This window comes from Dipteris shenzhenensis, chromosome 30 (assembly GCF_047967505.1).
Source record: "Dipteris shenzhenensis isolate YYH24624 ecotype China chromosome 30, Dip_SZ_1.0, whole genome shotgun sequence".
NCBI classification, from domain to species: domain Eukaryota; kingdom Viridiplantae; phylum Streptophyta; class Polypodiopsida; order Gleicheniales; family Dipteridaceae; genus Dipteris; species Dipteris shenzhenensis.
Genome location: NC_141625.1, coordinates 36,430,068 through 36,440,397, shown reverse-complemented (window position 1 = coordinate 36,440,397; position 10,330 = coordinate 36,430,068). Strand labels below are relative to the sequence as shown.

The window sequence follows — 10,330 nt, the reverse complement described above, 5'->3', positions numbered from 1 at the left end:
TAGGATGGCTAGGTGTGACCCACTGTGCTGAGCCCACTCCGCTGCCTCTGAGAAGGTGAAGACATTATCCAGGATACTGCGATCCTGGACAAAGCCTATCTGAGTGTCATGAATGAGGTCTGGAAGTAGAGGCCGAACTCTGGCGCTGATCATCTTGGCAAGGATTTTGTAAGCAGTGGTAAGTAGGGTGATCGGGCGCCACTGACGGATCTCCTGTCTATCTCCTCCCTTCGGGATGAGGCAAATCAGTCCCGAGGAGAGGCTCTCTGGCATATAACCGCTGCTGAAAATCCTCTGAAGAGCTGCTAGGAGGGGCTGATGGATCTGATCCCAGAAGGAGGTGAAGAATGCCCGGGATAGCCCATCTCGTTCGTAGTGAACGGTGCCAACAACGTCGCCTGCATGCTGGGCTGGACCAGGGATGGAATGTGCCTCCACACCTCCTCCCGGGAGCGTCGAGTGCAAGGGGCAAGCGGCTCCTGCTAGAAAAGAGTCCTATAGAAGTCGGTAGCCAACCCCAAGACCTCACCCGGATCCGTAACAATGTGCCCCTCTGCTATCCTGAGACTCCGGAGCTGATCACCTGCTGCTGCTCTCTGGCCATGCGTCCTGAAGAACTCCCTGCTCATCCGGTCACCCTTCCGAGCCCAGAAGGAGAGAGAGACGTGATAGGAAAACTCTGACCGGCGCTGGAGGGTCTCCTCAAGAAGGGCTCTGGCTCGAAGGGCCTGGATCCGAAGCTCCTCCGAGCCCGGGACTGCCTGCTGGAGTCGCTGAATGGAGGCGAGGTCCCTCCGAAGAGCTCTCTCTCTGCCCCACCACTCCTGTTGAACCTGTAGGGCTGCGAGCTGGCAAATCTGGCTGGACTCCTTTAAAGCCTGCGCCACTGAATCAACCAGATCCACGCACTCACCCCAATCTCTGTCCCATAGACTGCAGATACTACTGCGCACGTCCACCCTCAAGAAAATGGAGTCGGGAATCCGGCATGAACGGGGGGGAAGGGCCTGGGCTGCCGAGTCTAATGATAGGAGCACAGGCGCATGGTCGGAAAGTGTCGTCCCTGGAACTATACCCGCCTGACCGCCTCTGCTAATGGCCCAATCACTGACATAAAATCTATCCAGCCTCTCCAGGAGTCTACCTCCTTCCCTGCGGAAGCCCCACGAGAAGTCCAGGCTCCCGTGCCAACGCCGGAAGGACGGGTCTCTCCAACTGTCCCTACCTCTTGTCGCGAAGATGAAAGAGTCCCAAGCGGACTGCTCTGCCTGAGCCATACCTGTAAACTCCGGACCTCTACCCTGCTGGTCCTCCAAGGTCTCCAGATTGTTGAAGTCACCTCCAACAATCCAGGAATCCATGTCTGGAAGAATCCCTGTAAGTGTCCTCCAGAAGGTGGCTCTGCACCGGAGGTCTGTGGGAGCATAAATGTTGAGGATTCCTATTTTGGAACCCTCCAGTTCCAGGCCTACCCAAAGGGCACGGCCTGGGATCAACGTGCCATGACCGAAAACTCCCTGGGCTAACTGCTCGCACACGGAAGTACAGACACCTCCACTCCTCCCCTGTGCGCCGATCGAGGGCTCCCAATAAGTGTGGGAACGTCCAGGGAGAACCTTCCCGCAGCTACGGGAATGAGCCGCAGAAAGCTTGTGCTCCTGGAGCAGAAGTACATCCAAACGACCAATCACTGCTGGCTGAAGTTCTTGTCGCAAAATGAGCTTCCTGGGACCACGGGTGCCAGAAGAGTGAAACCCGTTCACATTCCAGGATACGAGGTATAGGCTCATGGTGAGGAATGGGAGGCTGCGAACAACTGTCTGCTCGCGGTCGAAGTCGATGAAGAAGCTGACATTTCGGAGTGGAGGCGCTGCCGCTTATGAGAAGGTTTGGAGGGGGAGGCGGGGTCGTCCTGCCCGTTCTTCAACACCTTTAGCAAAGGCGAGAGGCCTTTGGTGCCATGAGCAAATGCTTTCTCGAGCCAGCTCGAGATCTCTGAAGTAGTCATCCTGTAGAAGGCTCGGAGTTTCTGAGGGGACCATGCTCTGACATCCTAGGGGAGGGGCCATGACAGGGGAGGCCTGAGGATCACAATCAGTCGGAAGCGTTTGGCGGCGCAACGCCACCGCAGGCGCACGTCACCCTCGGACCACTGAGTCTCGAGAAGCTGCCCACCGGACGGGCAAACCTGAGCGTGCGTCTGCTCTCTGAGAGCCTCCCAGACCGAGTCGTCTGTCCAGGTCTCGGTGCCATCGCTAAGGAACGTGAAAGCAAAGCTAGGGCCATCCCTAGGGGCCAAGGCGGCAATCTTCCCATCCGCCCCTCTACGGAGCAGGAAGATATTGATGTCGAGACAAGCCGGGAAGATCCCGAGGTCGGCCACATCCAAGTAGTCCCAGGGGCCAGAGCTGTAAAAGTCTCGAGGAAGCTCTCTCTCCTGAAGCTGAGACCCATCAGAGTCTGCCACTGAGGGGCTAGCGGACAGGGAAGCCTGCTCCAATGGTGGTGTAGACTCTGAGTGTCCTGCCAGTGGAGGGGGGGAGGGAGGAGGCTGGGGGGTAGGCGACTCAGACTCCACGGAGGCGACTAGCAGAGGAGGTGGAGGAGGAGGAACGGGGGCTGCCCTCAGCTGGGAAGCCGTCGGTGCAGCTAACTCTGTAGGAGAGTCGAGAGAGACGGGGGGAGGGGGATGGGGATGCATCTGGAACTGGGGCTGAGAAGGAGGAGGAGACTGAGGAGGAAGAGGCGGGGGCGGAAGCTGCAGGTCGGGAGAAGGGGGGTGAAACTGGGGAAGGGGCTGGGACTAAGTGGAAAGGGGCGGGGGAGCGGAAGAGAAGGGGATCTGAGGCTGTGAAGGGCGGGCTACCGTCAAAGAAGAAGCTCTCCCAGGTCCCTGGGCGGCTGCCTGTCAGGTCTCTGAGGTGCTGCTGCAGGAAGGGTAACCTCTGCCTCCTTGCCTTTATCCGAAATCTTCTTGTTCTTTCCTCTTTTCCTTCTAACCTCAGTCCAACCGCCCACTAACTCTGGACCGGACTCCGGCTGCCTCGGCTCCTCCTGGCGTGGCTGTTCGGAGAGGGGGGGAGGGGGTAGAGGGGGCGGGGGCGGGGGAGGCCGAGAAGAGCTGGCGAAACGTGGACAAGCAACCGCCAAGTGCCCAAAGCCGTGGCACCTCAGGCACTGGCCTGGCTGTCCGGTGACTACCATGCTCTGGGTGATGCTGCCGGCATCTGTCACGATCTCGATCACTGCAGGGAGAGACGCAGGATCCGCCACAACCACACGGACTCGGGGGGCTCCTGCCGTAGTCACCGCGTCGGCGAAAGTGTCGTGCATAACCCGGCCAAAATGGGAGCCCAGGTCCCTGACAATCGGCCGCAGCTCAGCAACGAGAACTGGAAAAACTAGCGTCATTGGATGGCGAGGTATACGGAACCGAACATCAAAATCCGCTGCGCTGAATCCACGGTACCACGGGACTATCACCATCCTCTAGCATGAGAGTGGACTCGAGCCAGTCCCTAATGGCTGATCTGGAGGGAGAGTGTCCAATGACTTTGCCGTAAACAGAGGTACGGGCAAAGTCATTGGCAACCTCCTGAACCCGAGATGATTGTTGCTCTGTCAGGATAACGCGGTAGGCATCTGGAGAGGGAGGGTCCGACTGGGCCTCCGGTTTCGGGCAGGGAGCCGCCATACCGCCAAGACAAACTGCGAGGCTTCCGATGAAGAAAAGGCTGCCACCCAAAAAAGGGGGGGATAGAAGCGGGAGGGTGGAGCCTGGGTGTGAAGAGGACGGTTGCAGAGGCGGAAGGCGGGGAGAATGGAGGGCGAAGGACGGAGGAGGCGAAGCGGAAGAACGGGAGGCGGAGGTGACGCGGGGTGGGGGAGTGGGGACGGAGAGCGGGTGAAGTGAGGAGGAGGCGGGAGCAGGGGGAGGCGGGGCGGGGCGGGAGGGCGGGAGGTGGCGGGGTGGAGGGGCGGGGCAGAAGGGCAGGGCGGAGCGGAGTGAGGGGCAGGAGGTTCGGGGGCGGAAGGGCGGGGTGAAGGGTGCGGGGAGGAGCGGAGGGCGGAAGGGTGGGAGGGGCGGGGGGGGTGGTGTGGCGAGGGGGCGGGGAGGTGAAGCGGGGGGCGGGGGAGGAGCGGAATGGGGGCGAGGGGGCGGGTGAAGCGAGGGGGCGGGGAGGTGAGGCGGAGCGATGAGAGGGGGGGGTGAGGTGAAGCGAGGGGGGGGGCGGCGTGAGTCGAGGTGAGGCGGAGGGGGGGCGAGGGGGAAGGGAGCGGAGAGGCGAGATGAGGCGGAGAGGCGAGGGGGGGCGGAGGGGGGCCAGGGGGGGTGAGAGCGGAGGCGAGGGGCGCGGCGAGGTGAGGCGGCGGGTGAGGGGGGGGTGAGGGCGGAGAGGCAGGGGGTGGGGGTGGTCGAGGCGAGGAGGAGGAGCTAGGGGGGGGAGGTAGAGCTAGCGGGGGGGGGGAGGGGAGGCTCGCAGGAGCGGACGAAACGGTCTTAATCGGATGCGAGTACTATTACGAGTTTAGGAAGAATACGCATTCAATGGAAACACTTGCAAATCAAGATGTTACATGTAGTATCTATTCTGAATTGGACTCGGCCAGTGAGCACAAAGACTCTCCAAGATCTATGCCAGCAGATGGATGAAGACAAGAGAAATGTGTTCTATCTCTCAGTGCATGCAAATCTCAGATGATCAATGCCTGATGCACTAGTTCTATATGAGTGCTTATGGAAAGTCCCCCTCTTTGGGTAGTAGCTCGACTCCTACCCTTATTTCAATAATCATCATCAACATTCCTAGGATATAAATTCTAGACAAATCCTACATTGAAGCTGACAATGCCTACTAGAAGTGACAAAGATTTGCCAGAAGAATATGTGGTCTACCTTCAATGTAATCTCCCCTATCTTGCCACTTATCTTCTCATATCCCTCCCTAACTCTAGTATCATCCTCCATACCTTTTCAAAAATCCATGCTAACCCATATTCCTTGCCATGCCTCTTCACCCATGCCTCTCAACACTACCTCCTAATCCAAGAATATAACTCCTATCATCCAATAACACCTAACTTTTTGGCAACAAATAAAGAAATCTTCTTCAACCTTGTATTATGAAGGTTTTAAGAAGAGAACAGCATTCTGCATCGAGCACAGCTTGCAGAAACCAGAAATTGGAGGTTGCTTCAAAGGGTTTTAGACCCTTCCAAACACAATGGAACAAACAAAATTGGAAACCATGGTCTCTACTTATGGATTCGAGAACACAATCTCCTCTAACAATTCGACTCGTCTGCTACACCAATTGGGCTTTGTGCACAAGATTGGGACCACTTCTCTCCTCATTTTGGGCAGAGATGGAGTGAATATCAGCACTTTCTTTAGATAAGGCAATGGTGGACATTACCAAGTTTGACTTGCAGGTTTTCCAGACTGGAAACTGTTGTTGAAACATTATTCGTTGAGCCTTTTTCAAATTTATTTTGCCATCATGTTCAGGATTTTAGTATTATTTGTTTAGAAAAAAAGAAGAATATTAGAATCTGAATTTTGTTGTCCCCGATTGTTACTTAGTATCACATTGACTTGATCGGTCATCTCAGTCCTCAAGCCTAGGTTCTTCTTTCCAATTTTTCTTTCTACTTGATGTTACATGATAATTATTCTTCAATTGCTGTTCCCAAAGAACTATTTTAATCTCTTGCCATCTCTTAAGACCTCACTGGTAGTAAAGATCATGGCCACTTGTTTCTACAAACTTGCACCTGTGACACACCTGATTTCAGCGCTCCTTATCCAGTACACAGCCTCATGTGCTTGCTGCCCACAATCTTGCTCTTCTAAAGACCACATATGAGAAACTCTTGCCTGCTTCAAAAAAGAGCCACCAATGAAAAATTACCTCTTTTGCAAGGAGTATTTGCCACTTCCGGAACTCGTTACCAGCAGATGTGTGCACAGGTGTTGCCAATGTCTAACATGTACTACGTATTCTGATGCAGGAGACTCAGCTACCGATAGATATTTCCATCAGAGACAGCTTTTCAAGACAACCATGTTTAAACAAGCAGAAATTCACAGCATATAACAAGCACAGAAGATGGAATAGATTACTTGGAAACAAGAGAAAAAGTATGAAGGATCTCAGCTAAATGAAGATTTCTTTATTCTTAAGTTTCACCAGCTTGTCAGTAATAATGGCATGCACTATGTACAAAAGATCAGCTTGGAGACGTGGCTTCTTGTCCCCATATACAGAGCTCTAGCCATAAGATGTACAGTCAGGAGAAATCCCTTGATTAGAGATAACCGATCTATCAGGACAGGCCAAATGTGATCTCAACATGAGGATAACTTCTCTGCAATGCCAACACGCCACTAAAAAATGCCACATTTTCAGTGCTGCTTTCCAGTGGCTCTACATTGATCCGGAGTGTTTTCAAGGAACTAGAGCACTTCAGAAGTATTCCAAGAACCGTGATGCAATGCTCATTGCCACTAGTCACAGCAATTGCGATGTCCTCCAACTGTGGTAAGCTCATCCACTGGAAAGCAGAGATGAACTTGGCACCAGCCTGCAGGCACTGAATCCACATAACCCATTAATTGTCTGTGTGAAACAAACCTTATTTTATGATGACTTTTTCACATGACCTAAAGTCTCTAAACGACTTGGGCATTCCAATCAAAAGTACATTGAGGACCACTTGTTAGACAACATAAAATGCATTAGCTACGAGGAGAGGATAGACAGCCACCTTCACTAAGTATTCATTAGCAAGTGCATTGAGTCTAGCTGCAGAAAAGGTGAAAGTCATTCGTTTAGAAGAAAACCTGAAAGAAATCAGAACTGATGTATAGTGAATTCAAATCCTGCAGATGCCCCAAGAAGTAATCAAGGCGCACAGGATTCTTTTCCTTGAGTTTGACGTCAATATACAAAGTTCTCACTGTTGTTCCGAGTCGCACAAATTCAGATATGCTATCCAGTTCCCAGGTGTGCCCATTCATATAAAGACTCTTAACAGCGGGCAAAGCCTGTATCTGAGGCTTTACATGACACAACAATTCCAACTCCAAAAGACCTTGTCCTTCAGTGATCAGTTCTTTGGCATAGCTTATAGAGACCTTTACAAGCTTGGGTGCATTTGCATACACCCTCTGAATCGATTCCACGCATCCATCCAAGTCATTTAAAATAAAAGATTAGGGTGTTTTGCACCCACCAAAACTTCTATCGCTCAATCTCCCTCTCATCCTCTCAGCTTTCGTTGTGTCCTCACAGGAGACCTGTATGGCTTTGAGGACATGTTTTCCATGGAAGAAGAAGCTTCACAAGAACCCTATGATAGTGTCATGTTGGCTACCTTCCTATCAACAGAGGTAAAAATGCAGATCACTTCCCTGCTAAGAGGAAATCCCATCCTATGGCGCAATCTATCCAATTGGATGAACATACCATTCTTACCCCCAGTCCTTGCCAGCCCTAAGCCCCCAAGCCCAGTCCCAGTCCCAACCAATCGATGCCAGAAAAGGGGTAGAACCTACCTAAGGTTCCCATCAACAAGCTAGACCAATACTTTGAGGGTGATGACATAAACGCTGATATCCCCATAATCTATCAAAACCATAAGGTTGAAGCCATCCTCAATGGGGGAGCGGGAGTGAGTGTCTGCACCAAGGAATGCTCAAGCACCCATTTGGTAGTAAAGTTAGCCAATGGGGAAACTGCCGAACCCCTGGCAGTGCTTACTGGCATAAACATTAAGTTATTTGGATTCATGTACCCCGTTAGGTTCATAGTCATGGACTTCACTCAACATCCGGGATATGAAGCTATCCTAGGGAAGCCCTTCTTGTGGATGTCCAGACTCATGCATGATTGGCGTAATGATAACATCTACTTGCGGCATGAGGAGCAAACCATGAGAGTAGACTTGCATACCTACAAGGCCCACCCATTGTCAGGAAATCTCTGCCCACTTGGTGAAATAATTTGTGGCCAATATATTTGGCTTGGGTTCTTTTAGCGGCTAGACCAATTGGTCCTAGAAAATCAATACCCAAACTTTTGAAGGGTTGATCTGTAAGCACTTTGATCAAAGACATGTAATCTTCACTATGGGGTATGGAGACTCACTAGTAGGGATCACATCACTTAATAAACTCGGTAACATCTGTGAAGAGCATGGGCCACCATAATCCAGCTTGCAGTACCTTGTGGGCCGTAAGCTCTCCACCAACGAAATGACCACCTACAATGCCCAAATGAGCTTCATCTAAGGAGGTGCTAGGCCCGTTTCGACACTCACATGCATTAGGACTGGATGTACGGCAGGGAAGTGCTTCGGTGATGCCGAGGCTCTCAATCTTGTAGAGCACATGGCCGAGCTACCTTCGGTTCAAAACTTGATTCTTATATTGCAGAAGTGCAGGCGAAAAATCAATTTAGCCTATGCAAAGCGTTTGCATGCGAACATGTGCAATAATGGGCTCGAAGCCCTTGGAGCAATCGGGAACTACCTTGTGCCAATGTTTGTGCAATGTGGAAGTATGTGTGATGCCCAGCAGGTTTTCGACAAGGTGGTTCATAGGAATGAGCGCTTGTGGACATCTATCATATTAGGGTACATCAAATGTGGGCAAATGCAGCATGCTCTCAACCTATACCAGAAAATGCAAGAGGATAGTGTACATCCTAGTGCGTATACGTTTATGGCCCTTATAAAAGCTTGTATTAGGCAAAAAGACGTGGAAAGGGGTCGAGAAATTCATTTTGTGATCGCCCAAAAGGGATTTGACCGAGACATGTTCATAGGCAGCACTTTGGTCGACATGTATGCTAAATGCGGCTCTCTTGCAGAGGCACAGGGAGTCTTTGACAAACTGCCAGTTCAAAATGTTGTCTTGGGCTGCACTACTTACCGGATATGCTCAACATGGGCTCAGTGAGGAAGCGTTGAAATGTTATGCACAGATGCAAAGGGAGGGTGTCTCTCCAGATGCCGTCACGTTTGTTAGCACCTCAAAAGCTTGTTGTAGCATACGCTCCATGGGCAAGGGCCGTGAACTACATGCGGAGATCGCACTAAAGGGGTCTGAAAGGAATCTTTTTGTTGGTAACACTTTAGTAGACATGTACACTAAATGTGGTTCACTTCTTGAGGCACGTGAAGTCTTCGATAAGCTGCTAGTTCGGGATGTTGTGTCATGGGCCGCACTAATTGCAGGATATGCGGAATATGGACCCAGCCAGGAAGCACTAAATTATTTTGAACAGATGCAGCTGGAGGGCATTTCGTCAAATGCTATTACATATGTTTGTGTCTTGAAAGCTTGTGGTAGCATAGAAGCCAGAGATAAGGGCCAAGATATACACGCTGTGATTATAAGGAACGGGTTAGAAAGAGATCTTTTGGTTGGCAACACATTGGTTGACATGTATGCCAAATGTGGCTCACTTTTAGAGGCACAGGTAGTCTTTGACAATCTGCCAGTTAGAAATGTTGTCTCTTGGGCTGCACTGATTGCAGGATATGCTGGACAAGGATGTGGTCAGGAAGCAGTAACTTGTTTTGAGTAGATGCAGCTGGAGGGGATCTCCCCAAATGATATCACGGTTGCTTGTGTCTTGAAAGCTTGTAGTAGTATGGGAGCCATAGGAAAGGGCTGAAAACTACATGCTGAGATTGCACGAATGAGACTTGAAAGGGGTTGTCTAGTTGGCAACACTTTGGTTGACATGTATGCCAAATGTGGATCACTTTCAGAGGCACAGGAAGTCTTTGATAAGCTGCCAGTCCAAAATGTTGTGGCTGTTTTTCTCACATAAAGTGAGAAATCAGCCTTGGAAATCTGAAAGCCAATAGTGACAAGATACTGCCCTATCTTGTCAGACCATGCTCTAGGTCCTTGCTTCAAGCCATACAAGGCTTTCTTCAACCTGCAAACAAACTCAGGATGAACAGCATGAACATAACCTGGTGGCTGCTCCATAAAGACCTCTTCTTGCAAATCACCATGCAAGAAGGAATTCTTTACATCCATCTGATGTAAAGACCATCCTTTGATGCAGCCATAGCAATGACTGCTCTTACCGTTGCCATCCTTGGCAACCGGACTGAATGTTTCTTCATAATCAATGCCATATGTCTGTGCATACCCCTTGACAACTAATCTTTCCTTGTATCTGTTCATAGAACCATCTGCATTGTGCTTCACCTTATAAACCCACTTACAGCCAATTGCATTCTTGTCTTTAGGCAAAGGCACCAATTCCCATGTAGCATTTGCTTCCAAGGCATCCATTTCTTCATCCAT

The 10,330-nt window shown here is 51.0% G+C and overlaps 2 protein-coding genes and 1 pseudogene across 2 annotated transcripts; 2 read left to right on the top strand and 1 right to left on the bottom strand.

Moving 5' to 3' along the window:
* Positions 1 to 6,117: 6,117 nt before the first annotated feature.
* On the bottom strand, positions 6,118 to 7,204 carry LOC147882053 (uncharacterized). Its single transcript, XM_087402062.1, has 2 exons — positions 6,845 to 7,204; positions 6,118 to 6,594 (listed from the first exon to the last, which is right to left on the bottom strand). Exons 1-2 carry the CDS (start codon positions 7,019 to 7,021, stop codon positions 6,328 to 6,330), a joined length of 444 nt encoding a protein of 147 aa, XP_087258188.1. The 5' UTR covers positions 7,022 to 7,204; the 3' UTR covers positions 6,118 to 6,327.
* Positions 7,205 to 8,392: 1,188 nt separating this feature from the next.
* On the top strand, positions 8,393 to 8,962 carry LOC147882052 (pentatricopeptide repeat-containing protein At5g65570-like). The gene has a single exon (XM_087401509.1). The coding sequence runs from the start codon at positions 8,393 to 8,395 to the stop codon at positions 8,960 to 8,962; it is 570 nt and encodes a 189-aa protein (XP_087257635.1).
* A 100-nt stretch (positions 8,963 to 9,062) lies between these two features.
* LOC147882051 (putative pentatricopeptide repeat-containing protein At3g13770, mitochondrial pseudogene) lies at positions 9,063 to 9,593 on the top strand (annotated as a pseudogene).
* Positions 9,594 to 10,330: the final 737 nt, after the last annotated feature.